Source organism: Lactuca saligna, chromosome 8, assembly GCF_052625555.1.
Source record: "Lactuca saligna cultivar CGN05327 chromosome 8, ASM5262555v1, whole genome shotgun sequence".
Classification (NCBI taxonomy): domain Eukaryota; kingdom Viridiplantae; phylum Streptophyta; class Magnoliopsida; order Asterales; family Asteraceae; genus Lactuca; species Lactuca saligna.
Window position 1 is genome coordinate 49,621,352 of NC_136424.1, and position 20,817 is coordinate 49,642,168.

Here is a 20,817-nt window from a genome sequence, read left to right on the forward strand (position 1 = left end):
CAAAACCCCGAATTTAGGGTTTCTCAAACAGCGATCAACTAGTCGAGTTGGTCCCTCCAACTTGTCGAGTTGATTTTTGAAAATGTGCGTGACTTAAAATTTCTACTCGTCGAGTTTATACCTTAATCTCGACGAGTCGACCTTTCAAAATGAGGTTTTATTTTTCATAATTAGCATTCTAGATTCTGGATGTTACAGTTTAACACTTGTAAAACAATAACGCTCGTAGACCTTTAGTTAATTAGTCGTAACAAATATTAGACAAAAACTTAGCAATAATAATGTTAGGTTCCGTCGAAGGAAAATATGATTGTTAGAAACGAAGGGTTGTCCGAATTTCAAGTCATCACTTTAACAAGTGAGTGCATAGTTACTTTCATCTTACACATAGATATGAAGTATTTAATATAAATTACATACTATGTGTGCATATTATCTGTGTTCTTGATATCTATGTTGGATGAACAAAATATACATGTTTTATTCGATTTAAATTGTATACAAATTTTATACCTATAATCATGATAGGTAAATATGGGTAAACTAAATATGAGAGATGAAAGATGAAATGAATGATGAGAGATGATATAAATGATATAGATAACGAGAAGTGAAAGAAGATAATAAATGATCACCTAAGCTATGGCCCAGTCATCTAGCATAGTATAAATGAAAACCACAAACTATTCTAGGCAGTCCAATGGAACACTAGCAGGCTCGCAACTTGTAGCTATTGTGAATGATATGTTCAACAGATGTACTCTAAAAACCCATTGACATGTATTGTGGGTGGACTCTCTAAAATAATACTGTCAGTAAAAGAGATAAACCCTGACAACTATGGACTTAGTGCCTAACAAATAACACTGACAACTATGGACTTAGTGCCTGTTATACAAACCATGGAAACGATGGACTTCATGCCTATTACTTAGGACAATCCTTAGGAACGAATGAATGAATGATAAATACTTATTATGGTAGATCCTTCATAAATAAAAAAGATAACAGGGGTGCGTAATTGGGATAATTGTTTGATGATGAAACATAATAACTTTATTATTGTGAGATGAAAACCCTATGTACTCACTAGGTTTCCTAACCTGACCCATTAAGTTTATCTGCATCACAGGTGTCGATATGAAGCTACATTATACTGAGAGATTAAAGGAGATGTAAATCACTAGTATAAATGAATGTAAGGTATGTTTATGCTTATGTTTCTGTATTGACGATTACATCCCAAAGTTTTAATATAAACAAATTACATTTCTTTGGAAATTCTTAGATAATATATTTATCACGTTTTCTGGGAACAAATTCCGCAATATTATTCTTTAAAATGAATACTCTGATTTTGAAATAAGCATAAATAAAATTTATAAAATGACCGTGAATTTGGGGATGTCATAATCTCTTTGGATTGTGTTTCTCCTTTGAATGTTGCTTGAACTAGCACTATTTTGAAGTGAATGTTGTACAGTACGAGATAATGCAGGTAACAAATCAGCGTTGATAAGTTCATCGTCAGATGATGAACTATCATGATTATCTTCCATTAGTATTTTCCAAATGTTTGGATTTATTTTGTATAGAGAGAAAATATATAGAGAAAATAGATTTAGGGGTTTGTATAGAGTGATTACGCACGACAGATATATAGATAAAAGTTACATATAGAGAATCGTTTGAAAAAGAAAAATAAAAAACGAAAAAAGAAAAAAATTCACTAATTATTTAAGTACATTCTAAATTTCATGGGTTCTATGACTCCCAACCATATTTAGTTGCAATTTGTCATTTCTTTTCAAGCACCGTTGTGAGGTGCATAAATTGCACCTTTTTATAGGTTAATTTCATGTTTATTTATAACATTGCATTGCATTTTTAGTATAATTTTCATACATTTTGCATTTAGGGACATTATCGAGGATCTATCGATATTTCATCGTTTTTCTGTGGACGTTTATGGGTGATTTAAAGATTGGAGCATGCTTAGGACGGTTAAGGGAAACTCTCGGTGAAATTTCGAAACTTTCGGAGCTAAATTGAAGAAATGAAGAAAATCGGAAATTTGCCATTTTATAGTTCATTACACGGACCGCGCTTTGGCAAGACATACGTTACGCGACCGCTCTTTGGAAGCTTTTCAGAACATCAGGATCATTACACGACCGTGTAATGACAAGGCATACGTTACACGGGCCATGTAACCTGATCTGATTGAATTTTGAATCTCTAACTTCCGATTTATCTACGGTTAATGGCACATAAAAACAGAACTTTGGCTTGGAACTTCAAGGGGCGATTTTGGGAGATTATATCATGATCTAGCATCTTGGAAACACTATAATTTGCATTTTGCAAGTTAATTTGAATATCAAACTTGTTGAATTTGTAATTTAATTTAGACATGTGTGGCTGATTTCTTTATCATTTTCAATTCTAGATTCTCAAGTGTTTGTTGTTAGATTGTAATTTTCACTTGAATTTATGTTTATCATCTAGTAATCTTTGATTCGGTCTTAATTATATGTTTGATTGGCTATCTTTTTCACTTGATCAATGAACTAGGGTTCTTAATAATCTAGTTAATCAAATTCTGAAATTTGTATATGTTTTATGAGTTGATGTTAGTAACATGCACTTGATTGGTTGTAATTAGATCAAAATTAGTGTAATCAAAGATTAGATGTTCATATTCCCGAACTTATGAGGAATTTTGGACATTGTTGGTAATTGTTGCAAAAACTTAATGTCATTTGATGATTTGATGCAATAGCTTATTTGAAATTAATCAATTAAATGAAGTTTTATTTGAAGAACATGTTTTGGATTTAACATTTTTGTCAACTTGGATATTAGAGTTTATTAATATATAAATTGCCAACCTGGACTGAACATGAATCACAATCATATTACACCTTACAACACAACATATGTAAAGGAATCAGAATCGGAAATGTACTTCTTTTATTGAATTTTATTACTAATCTTGTTTTGTTTATGAAGTTTAATTTGAATTCAAACATAACCCCTACTTTAACATTGATGGTATGATGTGTAAAAATTTGGCTAAATAAAAAGTCTCGTATTCCTGTGGACCGGCCCTGCTTATTCTATACTATATTTAGTCCAAGTAGTAGCAGTGATCTGCATTTCGTTGTTATTATTTTATCTCATTATTTGTTGGTTTGACCACCAAACAACTGTGCACAAAATACATCTAGTTAAATGATCACGTGGTTGTAGAAAATATTGCATATTTTGGTTCTCTATCTCCCGCTCCAATAATTGAGTTTTCCATTCTTCACTAGCTTGGAAAATGCGAAAATTTTCTTCCCAGTATCGTTGTCTCTGTCCCACATCACTTTTGGTTGTAATGTTGATGTCGACAATTTTATCGATTAGATCAAATATTTCATTATGTGTTGATGATACCGATGCCACTTTATTTCCTTTTCTTTTATCTATGAGGCAGTGAGTGTTCAACATTAAACGACTTTTGTTGTTGGATGAAGATGTTTTGGTTCGTTTTGAAGGAGGCGGGAGTCTTCACCAACTTTTTTAACCATCGTCCATTTCGCGTGGTCTTTCAACCAACAATAAGCTTTTAATGAGGAAATTTTTTCTAATTACTAGTACTCCGATACTTGCTTTGTGTATATTTTAAAACATCAACCTTAGATCTCCTGCTATCCAAATTGTTCATCCTACGGTTGTAGATGCAATCGAAATCGTTACATTTCTTTTGAAGTCTTTCCATTTTGAGTTTACTTAGTGTCGTGACTAATCTAAACCTCCCAGTTGAGCATCAAAATGCTCTAGCATCCACTCCCAAAATGCATTTGACCTTTGTTGATTTTCGCGCTGTTTATCTTTAGAAACATCGACATATGACCTAACCAAAAACAACTCTTCATGCTCCACCCATTTATTTGACTTCTAGCTCTTTGTATAATTGCTTTTTTTCTCAGCAACGAGTTGTAACTCCTCGCTGGCTTGTTCTTCGTTTTCTTAGTTTCTTTCGGGAGTCGGGTCGTCATTAGAACTGTCAGATTCTACGTTTTAAGCATCACGAACCTATAAAGTCCCAAAATGAGAAGATTGAAATTAGGTTTCTAAAACCCTTTGAGAAAACTGCATACATGGATTATAACCCAAATTTTCCTTTGAAAGAGTAATTAAATGTGTTGTAAGATTGTTGCACCGAAAAATAATGTTATTGATAGTTTTGATTTTGTTGGTAGTTTTGCTATTGTTGATAGTTTGGGTTTTGAAATCCCGGAGAAGAAAATAGAATATCTCGACTTAAACCACCCTGTGTGGATTTATGTCTTTGGCTAGAATCGGTTTGTTTAACTTTTCATCGGGAATCCATTGAAGGTAACCGAAGCAAAAAGTTTTTTTTAATGAAATTTATATAAAATTGAGAGAAGTGGGATATGTTGATAAATATATACAAAAATATAGAAAAAAATAAATAAATAAAAAGGAGCTAGCTTTGGTTTTCTCACAAGATGCATGAAAACAAAAAAGATCAGCGCATATATTCTCTTCATATGTGCATGCATTGAACACAAATTTACGGGTCTACCAACTTACCAACTCGCTGACAACGAATAAACTCCTCCAACCCGCTGGACTCGCTGGTCGTGAATCATGACCTGACGATACCACCCCAACCAATCTTTAGCCCATCACAAGACTCCATCCTCCGTTAAGCAATGTTAGCTGGGTGATAGAGCATAACATTACAGACTAGGAAGAGTGTTTTTGCGTTATTATGCGTAACACGTGGGCATAACACGTCATTTATTATATCCATACCGTATAGCCTAAGGCTATAGAGAATATAGTGCGGTAAAAATGAGATAACGTCTATGCGACATAGTAAACACCGCCCCCTATGCGGTTTGAGGTGTGCAACCAAAAATGGGAGAGCTCCTCTCTGACTATCTCTTTTATCTTTTCATGGTATATCAGTCCTTGTGCGTGGTAAGAGAGTGTGACAAAATAAAAAAGTGTAGCGCTACTCCCTCCAGCCTAATAATAACATTTTTTTTTTTTTGGTAAGTGCTTGTATTTTTGTTCAATGGTTACCTATCTTTGAAAAATCCGATCGAATACATTTTTGGGCGTAAATCCGGTCGAATACATTTTCGGGTGTCCAAAAAATGGGATCCGATTTGTAGACCTCTATCCATTGCCATATCCCCAGACCTGCCACGTGTATGAAGTCAAATATAGCCATGCGCACTCTAGCATCTGCCGCCCTCTCGTCCAACTTTCCCGGCGGCGCTCTCAAAACAATATACACACGATGTCGGTTTCCACCACTCTCTCCCCACCAAATCCTCTTGCGTTTCCTCACCTCAGCTCTCATGCACGTCACCGCACCTCATCCTTTCCCATGGCCACCATCATCCGCCGCCATCTAAACCCTATCCGGCGTCGATCCCTCGCTATCGCCGCGGCAGTTCGTCAACAACAAGACACCACTCTCTGGACCCCCGCCTCTTTAGCCAACGTAAAGCCTGCTGCAGAATCTCTCTTCCACATAACCATCGACGTTTCGGAATCCCCGGATCTGGCCTCGTCCTACACCCTTGCCGGACAATACCTACAGCTCCGCCTCCCTGATGTCGAGAAGCCTTCCTTTTTAGCGATTGCTTCGCCTCCGTCACTGGCTTCCACGACCGGTGTTTTTGAGTTTTTGGTTAAAAGTATCGCTGGATCCACGGCGGAGCTCTTGTGTGGTCTCGGAAAAGGCGATGTTGTAGAGTTGAGCCCTGTTATGGGGAAAGGATTCAATACAGATCAGATATCTCCGCCTGAGGATTACCAATCTGTTCTAATTTTTGCAACGGGATCCGGAATTAGGTAATCTAGATCTCAAACTTATATCATAATTATGTGATTACTTGCGTGTTTTTGCTCTTCAATTACTTACATGATACTATCCAACCATAGAATCATCGAACATCAACAAAACTCTCATTTTTCATCTCGATTGATTTCTATAAACAAAATCGTATCCCGATTTGAAAGATGAAAATCCTGAACTTTTCAATGTTCCAAAGTAAAATTATGGACATGAGATTGTCCTGATTCAGTTTAAAACCTAATTTGGCTTGCCATGGTGAAGCTCTAGGATTAGATGATTTCTTTACATGACATCCTCCATACATGACCATGATGCATTGTGTTATATTGGAGTATAGCAACTAATAAGAATTTGCAGTATGTGTATTGAGTTTCATAGATGTTCTTGATGTTGATTGTCGCGTCATGATGAACTGAATTTGAATACCCATTGTAATACCTCATTCATGCAGCCCAATTCGATCTTTAATCGAATCAGGATTTAGTGCAGACAAGAGATCAGATGTGAGGTTATACTATGGTGCAAGAAACCTTCAAAGAATGGCTTATCAGGTTCTCACTATAATCCTTAAATTTCTGACCCTTTTAACCTCAAACTGATTCTAATCTTCCATTTTCTTCAACCATTATAGGATAGATTCAAAGCCTGGGAATCTACAGGGGTTACAATCATCCCGGTGTTGTCTCAGCCTGCTGATAGTTGGGCTGGTGAATCCGGCTATGTACAAGCAGCTTTTGCAAGAGCTAAACAACTCTATGCACCCGAGTCAACCGGGGCTGTGCTTTGTGGTCAAAAACAGATGGCCGAGGTTTGTTTTTTTTTTTATTTTTTTTTATTTTTTATAAACTGCAACCAATAGTATTAGTAAATTAGTAATGTTTTTTCATGTGAATGTTCTTTGTAGGAAGTTACTTCTATTCTTGTTGACAATGGTGTACCTAATGAGAAGATTTTGAAAAACTTTTGAGGTTCAAAATCTAAATTGGTGGATGGATTGTTGTATACTTTAGTTATAATTTATTCCAAGCATCTCAGTTTGGAATCATGGAATAACATCAATTTTTGAGATGGTAAATGTACAATTTTACCCTCATCATTTTTTGAGGTGATGCCAAATGGCAAGAAGACTTTGTAATTTATATTTATTTACTCGTGTCGAAATTTAATGGTCCAAATTGTCAAGTGTATGCGTTGTTTGACAACATTAGAGAATCGAATTTTGTTCCTTTGATCTTTGGTACCTATCGAATGTGTTTTGGGTGATTTGGAATATCTGGTATTGGATGTTATTGGTTCAAACATAATCACTTTTAACCTAATCTTTCAAATTTGTTATATGTTTTTAAACTGTATCAAAAGAGTTTTCTTTTATTTTTATATCATAATGATATTAGCACTCTTTCAAAAGTGATCCATGTTTATTAATCAACAACTACTTTAATCTTAGTTATTTATAACTAATAATAATCTAATAATATATATTAACAGGAATATAATACTTTATAATTTAAATGATAAATATTCATTAAAATAATAATAATAATAATAATCTAATAATATATATTAACATGAATATAATACTTTATAATTTAAATGATAAATATTCATTAAAATAATTGCATCACACAAGACATGGCGGTGAGGACAAAGAGAGATGTAAAAACAAACTTTTTATTTTGCTTAAGAATGAAAATTGAAACAAAACCAGGCTGCCTATATGTATTATCCTAGTGAAAAATTAATTTCAAAGGCGTTATCCATAACTTTCGTGAAATCATAATCCACTTGGTGGATGAATTTAATCTAACCTTTTTCAAATTAACAAAATTTACCAGCTTATTTAAAATATGTGTCCCACTTGGGTTATAAATATGTAATTTGATCGAAATCAAAAGTTCAAAACCATGTTAAATGACTTAAATATCATTTCCATAGTTCCCTCTATTTATTTTTTTTTATTTTTTTATTTTTTATATCTTTAATAGAAATGATTGAACCAAAGGTTAATTAAGGACTCTTTTCTATACTTATTTTATTTTTATAACTAATTAAACTAATCTTTCTGGATTTATAAAGAATAATCAAATTTTCTAGTTTTAAAAAAACATTCTTTTGAATATCTCATTCCGAACTAATATTTAAATTTTGGAGTTTCTTTTTCTTCAAATAAATCTCTCTATTTATGTCTGAATGTCATTTCAAAGTATTTAATACCACAAATTTTCACTCAAATAAAATTTATTCTTCAATATCATATTTATTATGTTCGTTAACATTTTTATTAGATTTTAGTTAAAAATTAAATTTTGTCTTGAAATTTTGAAAATGTTCATCAGATTTCCGGTTAGTTCTCGAAATTCAAGAGGATATATATTTTTTTCGAACTCCAATTTTTTAGTCTGAAATCCGAATATCGATCTAATTCAAAATGTTAGTCCGAATATATATATATATATATATATATATATATATATATATATATATATATATATATATATATATATATATATTGTTAGAAAAAATGTTGTTATAAGTCTGGAATGCCAATTGATGTTTATTCTGCAAAAAATATTATTTTTCTTGTTATTTTCTTAGATGTTATATTATGGTTAGTTTAATTAATTACCCAATTGATGTTTATTAGCCTTTTCTAATAAAGAAATTAAATAACCCTTCATCATATTCCAATCACTGGCATATAAAAACATCATGTACCCATTTCCGCCGCCGCATCAAACCCTACGTAACCCTCGCTTTCCAGAGAACCAAACGTGGCCTTACAATCGAGAAGAAGCTGCAACAACAAAGGTATGCTCGTTCATTATCTATTAACTCACAACCCTTTTCTATACAATCCATGTTTTCTTTGTGTATCTTTTTCAAAATGAAACCAGATTATTGCATGTTCGTCGGCCGGCTATTACATGAATTTGGGTTTGAGTAAGAACAATGGGTGAACACATAATAACAAAATTGAATAACTTTCTTTGCAATTAACCTCGGTTAATTTCTATTACTTATCATCATCTTTAGAGTTTTATAAAGTTAATTGTAAATTTGTTTTAGATTCTGAGATGGACTCTTTTTAGAGATTGAATCGCAGGTCTATCGGGGGCGGAAGCTAATACAACCTTACTCTAGATCCTCAATCGAAAACCATACAACCTTACTTTTTTATTCTCCCCAATTGCGATTTGTGAATCGAGAAGAAGTTGCAAGAAAAAACAAAGGTGAAGGTATGATTTTTCATTATGTGTTAATTCACAAGCATCTTCTATACAATCCATCGTTTTATTGTCTTAAATTGAAACATCAACACTTGATGAATCATCGAATGATTTTAGAAAGAATTTTAGTTTGTGCAAGAACAATGAATGAACGGAAAATAGCAAGGAAACCAAGATGGACAAAATTAAGTATCATTCTTTGGAATTAACGTCAACTTCTGTTAATGATAAGTTTATAAGTGCCTAAAGTTAATCTTTGTATCTGTTATGGATTCTAAGATGACTTTTTTTTTTTGCAGATTAAATCATAGGGGTAAGGGTGAAAGCTAAACGAAGCTAAGATGCATTTAATTAGTTGCTTATGTAGGTGCTACCACAAGTAAGAATTTTGAGCAAAGGATGTTGTTACTGTCATTATTAAACCAGTTGCTGAGGTTGTCATGGTTCCTTCAAGAGACAGCTAAGCTACCTCATTTTCCTCATAAAACATGTGACGGATATGGACTTCAAAATGAGGAAGTTGAGTGCTGCAAGATTCGGTGTTGAAGAACACATGAACCAGAACACAAGTATCCTTGAGACTATCCTCATAGCATCCTATAGATGACACAGAATCCTCATGGACCCATCGAGAGAAATGAAGCGGTCTTGTAGTTTCAAAATGGCTATTTGTGTTTCGGTTAATTTGCTCTTCCACACTGATTCTTGTAGCATCCAACTCCCTCATTTTGATACTCATATTCCTCGCATACTTTGTGCAGTAAATGAGGTAGTCTAGCTGTTTCTTGACAGGAACCATGAGAATCTGAACAACTGGTTTAAAAGGGGGTAACAACATCCATTGCTCGATATTCTTACTTATGGTAGCACCTACATAATAGAAGAATTCGATGCTAGCACCTACATAGAGAGCAAACTTTTGCAGAAGCACTCAAACAATCAACAAATGAGACAAGTTTCTTCCTCCAATGTAGAAATATCTAATGATAATGAGTAGCTCTTGTATTGTCAAGTGTGATTCTAATTAAAGATCTTTTTTGTGTGTTCCTAAGGGTTTCCTCTAAGTACCTTTCTTTGTATGTGTCTTAGTTTCTTTTTGAACTTGTACATGAGTTGATGTTAATGTCTGTTTTTCTAGAGGCGTTTTCTTGTTACTGTGTTATCATTTCATCTCCAATGGTTTTCTTTTTATTTGTTGTTTCTTTACATAAAGATGATCGACTTTCGGTGTTTTTTTTTTCAGCCTTGATCTCTTAAAAACAGTTAGTTTTAAGTTTTTGATCTATTACATATTAATTAAAGAAAAAACCAAAATAGAAGAGGCATAACAAACCTTCTTCACATATAATAACCACAACATTGCTTTATAATGATTTCTACAACAAAAAGGCTAAAAGATGTGCAAAAATTCAAATATAAACAAAGTTTAATATATGAGATTGCTCAATTACCCATAGAATATTTTATAATCAGAAATAATGAAAGATGCATATGAATTCAGTCAAGATTTAAGAACACAAATCGAACAGCAGTCAATAGAGTATTGAGTTAGAGTAGGATAAAAACTAAAAAGCATCTTAAAACAACATGTTCATTTCAAATAATGAACCTAAACAAAACCTACACAATTTGACCCTCTTCAATTCCATCACTTTCAGTTTCAGCATTCAGATTCCCTCCATTCACCTCAATTCCATTCAGGAGGTTGTTATTCCCATCATATCCTTCATTCAAATCATCTTTACAATCATGGCCATGATCATGATGATGATGATGATCCTTGTTATCATCAGATGACTTCAATTCACGGCTATTTGATCTCCTATGATGATGATGCTTATGGTGCTTCCTTTCATGTCTTTTAACATCATCATCATCAAAGCTAGAAGAATCCGAATCACTAGACTCCATTCGCCTATGTCGTTTATTATCATGATGATGGTGATGATGATGATGATGATGATGATGCTTTGAGTGTCTTCTCTTCCTTCGTTCCTCGATTTCACTTTCAGACTCACTTTCACTTTCATCACTTGAACTAGAAGATCTCCTTTTAAGTTTTCGTTTCGATCTTTTATCTTTCTTATCTCTCTTATGTTTCTTGTGTTGACTCATTCTTCTTGACTTTCTGACATTATCACTTTCAGTGTCACTATCAGTTTCGGATGATCTTCTTTTATGCTTTGAAATCTTTGACTTTTTTTCGTTTGCTTCAATGGCAGCTTCGAGCTTCTGCTGCCATTTCAAAGGGGCTTCTTTTTTGGCCAAAACTCGTTGCTTTTTCTCTTCAACCAACTGGATGAATGTCTTGCAGTCCATTCGGATGTAAAAACAAGATCAAAATCTGCATTATGGTATGATGATGGCCGGAAGTGCATCTCGAAGAGAGAATGACACAGTGTTAGTTACTCTATCATAAAAATTCAATCTTGAAATAGTTGATGATAAGAATAGAAAGCTAGTAAACTTCAAGAATATGAAAAGTTCTTCAATGGAGAATTCAAGAATTAGTTTGGGGTCTCTTACCTTATTTGAGTAGCTAAATGGCCGAAGTTTGAGATTTGCTTTAGAACCCAAAATCCCAAATATCCTCCAATCTATGAAAGAATCTGTAAGAACAAAAGAAAAAAAAAATACATTTAGGTTCGAATTACGTTTGATTCAGATTTCAAAAAATCAAACGAAATCTCAATTCTCGTAATCTTTTAGATTCTAATTCATAAAACCGAGTTCATCAACAAAGGATCGAATAAAACCCTAGCTTTCTTGACGTATAATGGAACCCCCCATCAGCGAAAACACAAACTTTATTTGAAACCCTACGCGCAGATAACACGTTCAAATTAAGATCCGTTTGGATCCGAGAAAGGGAGAAAATTTTGTAATCTCGATGAATATTCAAATACCTAAAACCCGATTCTTCAACACATACATCTAATAAAACCCTAGTTTCGTCAAAATACTAGGCGTCAATGGTGAAATTTGAATTCTACTCTTGAAACAGATGGAGTGCCAAAACGAAACCATAGATACAGATACGAGCTTCAAATCAAGTTCCATTTAGATTCCGGAAAAACCAAGTAAATTTTGACATAATTTCAAATCCCTAAATTTCGATTCATTAACAAATACTTCCAGAAAAACCCTAAAACCAAGAAAACAACAATTTCCCTGTTCGATTGAAAAAAGATAGTAACTAGTCAACGATCCTCCAACAGAAACAAAGAACCAACAAATCGCTTGAATAAATTACCAAACCTTAGGCATTAATTCCAATAAGAAGAGGGGGAAACACAAAAGAGAATGAAATTGAAAAAGACATGATCAAATACGCACATACCTGTAACGAAGCGTATGGAAGAAAATACGAAATTGGATCGAACGCCTTGCTTTTATAAACAAAAGCAGTATTGATTTTGAATTTCTCTTTTACCAGCTTCTTTGTGGGTCTCTAGAACCTTCATGGAAGGAGCTTGCTTTATTTAGTCACCAAAGTTGAAACCCGTGTTGACTTTCGGGTTGGGCCTCGGCAAAAGAATCAAAATAACGGATATTCATTTATTGATACAAATACAATCAGGGATAATGACTTGAAAGGGTAACGAACTTTCGAATTTTGTCACATTTAGTCACTAAACTTTTTTTCGTTATCTATTTGCCATTGAACTATTGAAATTGTTCACATTTTACCCTTATGACCGGCTGTTGCCGGTCATAAGGGTAAAATGTGAACAGTTTCAATAGTTCAATGGCAAATAGATAACGAAAAAAAGTTTAGTGACTAAATATGAACAAAATCGAAAGTTCGTGTGAACAAACCTCCTCTTGTATTATGTTTTAGCAAATTATTTATTTTTGTTAAATTGTAGCAACATTTGTTGATGAAAAAATCTATGAAATTAAAAAAAAAAAAAAAAAAAACCAAAAAAACAAAAAACAAAAAAACAAAACCCTGAAAGTATATTTAAAAAAAAACAAAAAACCAAAACCGAAATAAAAAACCAATGGTTTGACATTTTCCAAAATAAAAAATCAAAATTTCCAATCTGATTTTGGTTTTACAAAAAAATGAATCATTCTCACTGATGTGAATTATGACCATTGGTTTGGCATGCGAAATTTGTGACATCCCATGAATATGTAGTTACAACATCGTCTGAACTCGTAATTCATAGTAAGGGGTTAGAGTATCATCACATGAATACGTAGTTACAACATCACCTGAACGCGTAATTCATCGCCTACAGGTTATGGGCCTGCTGGTGTTTTCACTGGGTTGTCTAGAATAGTTCGTGGTCGCCATCTATACTCTGGTAGATGACTACATCGCCACATTGCTAGTTAAGGTTATGGTATCTCCTTTCATCCTACATTACATATTCATCATCATCTATTTACCTGATTATCTCCACCTTTCTATCATCACCTATCTCTCATCATTTTATTTCATCACACACCAACTATTTACCCATGTTTCATCCGCAACATATTTGTAGATATAAAATAAATATACCGTTTAAATCTTTTAAAACATGTATAAAATCATTCATCCAGCATAAACAACAAGTATTCAAATAATATGCACACATAGCACGTAATTTATATAAAATACTTCATATCTATGTGTAAGATGAAAGTAACTATATATACCATCAAGGCTTCCTAACTTTGAACCCCAATGTTTACTCTACTAAAGCTTCATATTCTCGGCTCTCTGAACCTAGAAGGGTCCAGATCTATCACACCAAAAAGCTCAAGATAACTCGTCCTCTCACTCTACACACTCAAGCTCGTTAGGGTTCTCACTTATAGGAAAGGTAGTCGCAATTGAAGGCCATAAGTGCCTTTAAATATGGCTCGAGCCCAAAGATTTAGGGTTTCTGCCAACAGTGCGGACTCGTCGAGTCGCCTCACCGACTCGTCGAGCTCATTCATTAATTCGAGTCATCAGTCGCGACCTTACTCGACGAGTTAAGGCGTCAACTCGTCGAGTCTTTCTTCTTAACTCAAAAGAAAAAAAAACTTAAAAGATGATACCTGGAAATCCGGATGTTACATTTTGTTTTTTTATTTCATAGATTTCTTCATCAACAAATGTTGCTACAATTAAACAAAAATAAATAATTTTGCTAAAACATAATACAATAGGAAGTTTGTTCACATTTAGTCATTGAACTTTTTAAAGGGAAACGAACTTTCGATTTTGTTCACATTTAGTAACTAAACTTTTTTTCATTATCAATTTTCCACTAAACTATTGAAACTGTTCACATTTTACCCTTATGACCGGTAACAGCCGGTCATAAGGGTAAAATGTGAACAGTTTCAATAATTCAATGGCAAATAGATAACGAAAAAAAGTTTAGTGACTAAATGTGACAAAAATCGAAAATTCGTTACCCTTTCAAATCATTATCCCATACAATTAACAATCATTTTTTTTAGCAACTATCTATAATTCTAATATTCTATATTATATAGTTTAAAAAAAGTTAAATAAGACCCTTAACATATTGATTTTTAATAATTTGGCTATGGAAAAAGGCCAACACACATGTGGCTGGCATGTGGTTGTGATAACATTGAATTGCATTTATTTTTGTATCATTGTACCTTGGTAAATTACATATATGATGTGTGTATTTATATCGACGAGCTGCCTAATGAAGCTAACATGATGTCTAATGATTTTGTTAAATTTGATTTTGATCTTTATGACTCCATTTTGCAAAGTGCAAACATGGATTGAATTGACTATGGTTTGATTGAAAGTTATTTGAACATAATTTTGCATCCATTCATACATAACATACATATGTTATAATCCTTGTACTACAAATAAGTTATGATTTGGATTTGTATTATGAGGATTACATTCTTTTGACATACGATGTTTGAGTTTGTTATGGGGTTTTTGATTAAATTAAAAATGAAATATGTTATCTATGTTTTTGAGACGTTACATTTAATATTTGAAAATTGTATTGGTACCAGTATTTTAGGTGAACCAACTTAATAACTTTTTTTTTTTTACTTATTTACCTTTTAAAAACAAAATGATAATATATTATAAATTTCAAAAAGGGAAAATACCATGTACTTAAATTTTATCAAACAACATCAGTTGTTATTTAAAATTTTAAAAATCATCATTTTTTTTATAACTTAAAAGATTAATTTAAAAAATATTTCATTCTTTACAAAGTGTACATATATCCATTTTAATATTTAGATAAGATGATGTGTTTTCAAATTAACAAAAGACATCAAAGTCATTTCATATACACAGTTAGATACAACCAATCTAAACAAGTGACATTCATGTGTATGACTACAAAATCCATCCAAATACACAAAAAAAAAATCTTTTAAAAGTGATGTATGATTTTTATAAACTAATATGTCTCTTTTGTTTACCATGTGTACCTGAAATAAAATAAATTAATTCGTGAGGTGGTGATTCATTTCTATATATTTACCTAAAGAAGTTATTACACATCATTCATTATATATGAAAGTTTCTTAGGTAAAAATAAAAAATGTATTTCTAAATGCTTATAAAGATATTGCTAAGAGACAAACAAAAAAACATTATTGACAAAGTAACATTCTTTTAACCATATAATTTTATCATGCGTAACACGCATATATTCGTCATGTAACATTATCTGTTTGTTGGTTATATAAACACATATAATGTTTTTCAAGTGATATCATTAGATCTTTGTTGGTTATATGCATCCAGTTAATATTTTCAAAATGTTAGAAGTTATATGCATATAATTAATATTTTCAAGTTTTAAGTGATATCGTTAGATCTTTGTTGTTTTATAATAACGTTGTAGTTTACAAGTAAACCATGGTTGAAAAGATGGATTTTGAAGTCGGATATGAATTGCTTGCACCATGGATGTTGTATACAAATGTCTACATTTTTCTTTTCATTTTAATGTTAAATGTGTATTTATAACCAAATGTTTATTAAATATTTTTGCTTATGGAAATGAAATACCTATCAATCGGTAGTGGCCTTAACAACCACAAAATGCACCATGGTCACTTGACCAGATTGAAGATGACTTGTAAGGCACCATGGTCACTTGACCAGATTGCAGATGACTTGTAAGTTACCTCTAGGGAAATCACTTTATCGATTTTCGAGTGAGTGGATAAAGTAAAGATCATATCTTATGGTACAATTGAGAGAGATAAATCTCAACTTGGTTCCAAAGGTTCTATAAAGAATACTATATTGATATGAGGAGAAGTTTACACATGTGGCATGCATTACCTCTATTCGTAGTCTTTTTATGTTTGCTACTGCGTGTCTTTGGCCAATTAATCAAATGGATGTTAAAGATACATTTCTTAATGCCAATATTGGTAAATAATTATACATATACCCTATAAGTAGAATTGATCACCCTCAAAGGTATGTTTGAAACTTCAAAAACCAATTTATGGTTCTAAGGGTTTGGTTCAAAGAATTTGTGACAACCCAAATTTTTTTGCCTTGTAAAGCCCAGCCAATTAACTCAACTGAGTGTCAGACTCGTTTCTACTATCATTTAGCCTTGTTTAGAGTCCGTTCAAAGGTTCAAAGCTCAGTACATTCAAGGAATGAGTGATAAGAAGTACCTACTAAAGTTCTAAACCAACAAACAAGCCATACACTCCATTTGGGGGAGTGTACGGCCGTACACCCATGTTTGGGTCGTACACCCCTTTCCTAAGTATGTTATCCCTTTATTTCTAAGCCATTCTTCAGTTTCCAAGTCAAGCACATCGAATTTTCTCTCAACTATCATCCCGTTTTTCATCTTGATCTTCAAAAGTTGTAAGTGATTCTTCCATATTTCTTGATATCCTTCCTATTCTTGTAATCATATCTTGATTCATCTATGAAAACATCTCTTTTGACTAGATCTTCAAATCTCACAAAGAACACCAAGAACACACACTTGTTCTTGGTGATTTTGAGCCTCCTTGAGCTTCCAGATCATAAGTACTCTTTGCTTAAGCTTAGATCTTGATAAGAACACTAGATTAACACCTTGAAAATGCCCAACACTCATGAACATGAGGTGTGTACAGCCGTACACCCATGTGTGGCCGTATACTCCTCAAAACACCCTTAAAGGGGCTTCAAAGTGCATTCCTAGCTTCAACACTTGAAGAGCAACTGTCCCACAAGCATTTTTACCCTTGGAAAAGGTTTTTGTGCACTTAGTACCATGAGTGTATGACCGTACAATCCCTGGCCGTACACCCATGGCCGTATACTCTTCATATTGGCCGTACACTACCTTTTAGTGAATCACATGTGATTCCAACACTTAGTCAAAGTGTTTCGTAGTCCCGTGAGTTTCCTTGCATTTGGTTGCTTCTAAACACTATATTTAGGTCATTATATGCCATTATATGTCATTTAGGACCCGTTAAGTCTCAACACTTCATTCGTGGAACTTCTCATCCTTACGCGCACATTCGTTTGAATCACCCACATAAGGTGAGTTCATACCCCGTAACGAATCTTTTAACTATTTTAAATGCTTTTAAGGGAGGGAATACAAGTTGAACACAATGATAATTGTGTAACTTTTGTTATAAACATCTTTCAAAAGATTGCTAATGTCTTTTATAAGTGATCAAAACATTTCAAAAACTCTTTTAAACTTATGTTACTTTTTAGTTTAACAAAACTCCGTTTTTAAAGTACCATCATAACTTAGTAGATAAATGAGTTTTTTCAATAACAGTTCAAGTAAAATATGCTAGTAAACTATAAGGGGTATAGTTTAGGGGTTCAGTTCATGTAAAGATACTATAACATAAAGAACATACTAAGATACTATAACAGAACGAACATACTAAGATGCTATAGCATGGAACAACTACATGATCTAATTATACCAATGAATCACCAACTCATTGCTCTAAACAAAAGGTGATAGTTAAATTGGGTATACATGATCACATAACTTTAATGTGGATTACACGACCTAGCAACTGGTTTGCTGAACTCGCGTTTGGTTCCCAGAATCTCTTGATAGGGAGAGCGTATAGTATGGGTACTAGCCTTCACATTATGACCTAAATAAAACAAACATGTTTTAAGGTAATCAGTACTTCAGGATGTCAATTCAAAAGAAAACTAAGTACTTATATTTTCCCATTACTTTCATAAAGTGACAGTTCCACTTGAAAGTTAATGAAAACAATTTTCGAGTTAAGATAGTTATAAACTAGAGAAAACTTACATCTTTTCAAACGACAAACAGAACAGTCAAGTCTAGTACATTCAGTAGAAAGGGACCATAATGCTAACCTTTTGATTCCTTAATGTATACATCAAGGGATATATATTAATAGGATCCGACAGGTAATAGGATGTGTGCTTTCCGCTTCATTTCCTGTTCATTTTTTGGTTGTGGGCTTAGAGCGGATTTACCCAGCCTATTATACATTCGATCTTAGTTATATATATGTTCCCTATACATTAAGTCATCATAAGGGGTACCAGGTATAGGTCAGGTCATAAGACACTAATTCAATGCACATTTTTCTAGTACAAAACATACTTTTCAAATAGAACATTTGGTAGACAAAACTAGAAACTTACCAGTAAAGAGTTTAATCTATTTTATTAAACCAATATAACTTAAAGGACCTTAGTTGATTAATTCTATAATACCTTAGTTTATACATCAGGGTTATATATAATTAATACCCAATAGATAGTTAGATGTGTGTCTTCCGCCTCATTTCCTATTCCTTGTTTGGTTGTGGGCTTAGGGCATATTCACACAATTAACTATCTATTCGATATTAGATTATATGTAGCTAGTATAACCTAAGAGATTATAGAAGGAACCACTGTGGTTACTATTTTTATTATAAGATATAAGGGTATTCTTAAAGGATCTTTTCATCAAATCTAAAGGAACTATTACAACTAACTCCATGAGTACCAAGTGAATACACCAGGGTTATATACAACAATGATCTAACAACCAATGGGATGTGTGCCATCCGCCCCATTTTCTATTTCTTGTTTGGTTGTGGGCTTAGGGCAGATACACACAATTGATTGTTTGTTTACTCTGAGTTTTATATAACTTGTATCCATTTGGTACTCATAGAAAGGATTATAGAGTCATTTTTACTTATCTTTCATCAAAGCAGGAAATAGAGGATTTTCTGGAGGAACAAGCGACTTTTCTAAACAAAACTTACAACTTACTACAGTTTACTAAGCTTTATACAACTTACTTACATCACTAAAATCTTATGAACTCACCAGCTTAATTACTGATCAACTCTTTCAAAATAACTTGTATTCTCAGGAAACTAGTAGACAGGTACTCGTGCTAGTCATTCAGAAGATGGAGCAGTATAATTTCATGTATTGTTTTGTTATTTACATATGTATTCTATGTTTTGTGAACACACACATTGTAAACACTTTCTTTCTAATGAAATGGTTGTTTATTACTTTGATTACTATGATGCATGTCTTGTGATACTAAACATGACGTCCTCCGTCCCCGAACGTTTCCGTCGTTCCGGTTTTAGGGTGTGACAGAATTCAACACCATTGATCTTTCATTCAACTTTTAGTTGAGTCATTATGATTGTGCATGTTTCACATATACCACATATGTAGTTAGTAGTTACCATTCTACTATTACTATATGTTGATGATATGATCATTGCTTGGAATGATATTATTTTTATTGTAAAGGTAAAAGTATTTCTCGGTTCTTGTTTTATAAAGTGTCTTGTCAAACTTATCTATTTTATTGGTTTTGAGATACTTTCAAACTTATCATTGTTGGATTAGTTGTCTAAGCCAATAACAAAATTAGTAAAATTTTGAATTATTAGCAAAGTCCTTTTCGGTTGCCTTCAAACCTAGTAATTGACTGAAATGCTTTTTGGAGAGAGGGACTGATTTATTAATTTACTATATGATTAATAAATTAATTAGAAATCAATATAAATGATTTATTAATATATTGTGAGAATAATATATTAATTAGAAATACTATTGTTTAGTTAAGAATTAATCAGAAATTAACTTGAATTAATTTTGGGATTAATTGGATTAATTAAAAATAGAATGACTAAATGTGACAATGTTCAAAAGTTGAACATTAACCAATTCTAGAACCTCCCAAAAGGGGGACGGTTCTAGAGGGGTTTCTAGAGGTATTCTTGGGCTCTAAGGAAGCTTAAAATGCCTTACGGAGGAAGCAATGAGGTAAGGGTTATAAAAAGGAACATGCCTTACATACAACCTTCCTAACACCTATATAAACCCCTAAGGGTTTAGAATTTCAAAAATCATCATTCTAAGAGCCTTGAATTTGAAATTCTTCCTTCTCCTTCCCTTTCCTCTTTAGCTTCCAATTGCTAGGGTTTGAGTTTGAGCCATTAGAGGCACGAGACTTTTGGTGTTTACTTTCTAAAGATCAATCAAGAAAGGGATACTCGTTTATTTGCTATAATAAACAGAAGGTATGTAATTTCTATAAACCCTTTCTTAATTTCAAAAAAGCAATGTACTAATAGGTTTCTTGATATTCAATTGTTTGTTGTAAATCATAATGAGAACGTAGATCCTTTAGGCTGCATGTGAATTTAGGGTTCAAGTTATTTCCCCAAAATAAGATTTTTGTAACATATAAAACCCATCAATCA

General features: G+C 32.9%; 2 protein-coding genes and 1 long non-coding RNA gene across 4 annotated transcripts; 2 read left to right on the top strand and 1 right to left on the bottom strand.

Annotated features, from left to right (window-relative positions):
• The first annotated feature begins 5,257 nt into the window (after positions 1-5,257).
• Positions 5,258-7,118, top strand: LOC145011671 (FAD/NAD(P)-binding oxidoreductase). The gene is made up of 4 exons (XM_078970402.1): positions 5,258-5,883; positions 6,339-6,438; positions 6,519-6,695; positions 6,792-7,118. The coding sequence occupies exons 1-4, from the start codon at positions 5,324-5,326 to the stop codon at positions 6,852-6,854; spliced, it is 900 nt and encodes a 299-aa protein (XP_078826528.1). The 5' UTR covers positions 5,258-5,323; the 3' UTR covers positions 6,855-7,118.
• Positions 7,119-8,571: 1,453 nt separating this feature from the next.
• Positions 8,572-10,305, top strand: LOC145008349 (uncharacterized). The gene is made up of 3 exons (XR_013663368.1): positions 8,572-8,695; positions 8,977-9,123; positions 9,414-10,305. It is a non-coding gene; the product is annotated as an uncharacterized LOC145008349 (long non-coding RNA).
• A 285-nt stretch (positions 10,306-10,590) lies between these two features.
• Positions 10,591-12,580, bottom strand: LOC145008348 (uncharacterized). 2 transcript variants are annotated; one of them, XM_078966969.1, is made up of 3 exons: positions 12,455-12,580; positions 11,641-11,723; positions 10,591-11,458 (listed from the first exon to the last, which is right to left on the bottom strand). In XM_078966969.1, the coding sequence occupies exon 3, from the start codon at positions 11,431-11,433 to the stop codon at positions 10,735-10,737; it is 699 nt and encodes a 232-aa protein (XP_078823095.1). In that variant the 5' UTR covers positions 11,434-11,458; positions 11,641-11,723; positions 12,455-12,580; the 3' UTR covers positions 10,591-10,734. The 2 variants fall into 2 exon arrangements, with proteins under 2 accessions (XP_078823095.1, XP_078823094.1); XM_078966968.1 differs by having other exon boundaries at positions 10,591-11,492.
• Between the last annotated feature and the right edge of the window lie 8,237 nt (positions 12,581-20,817).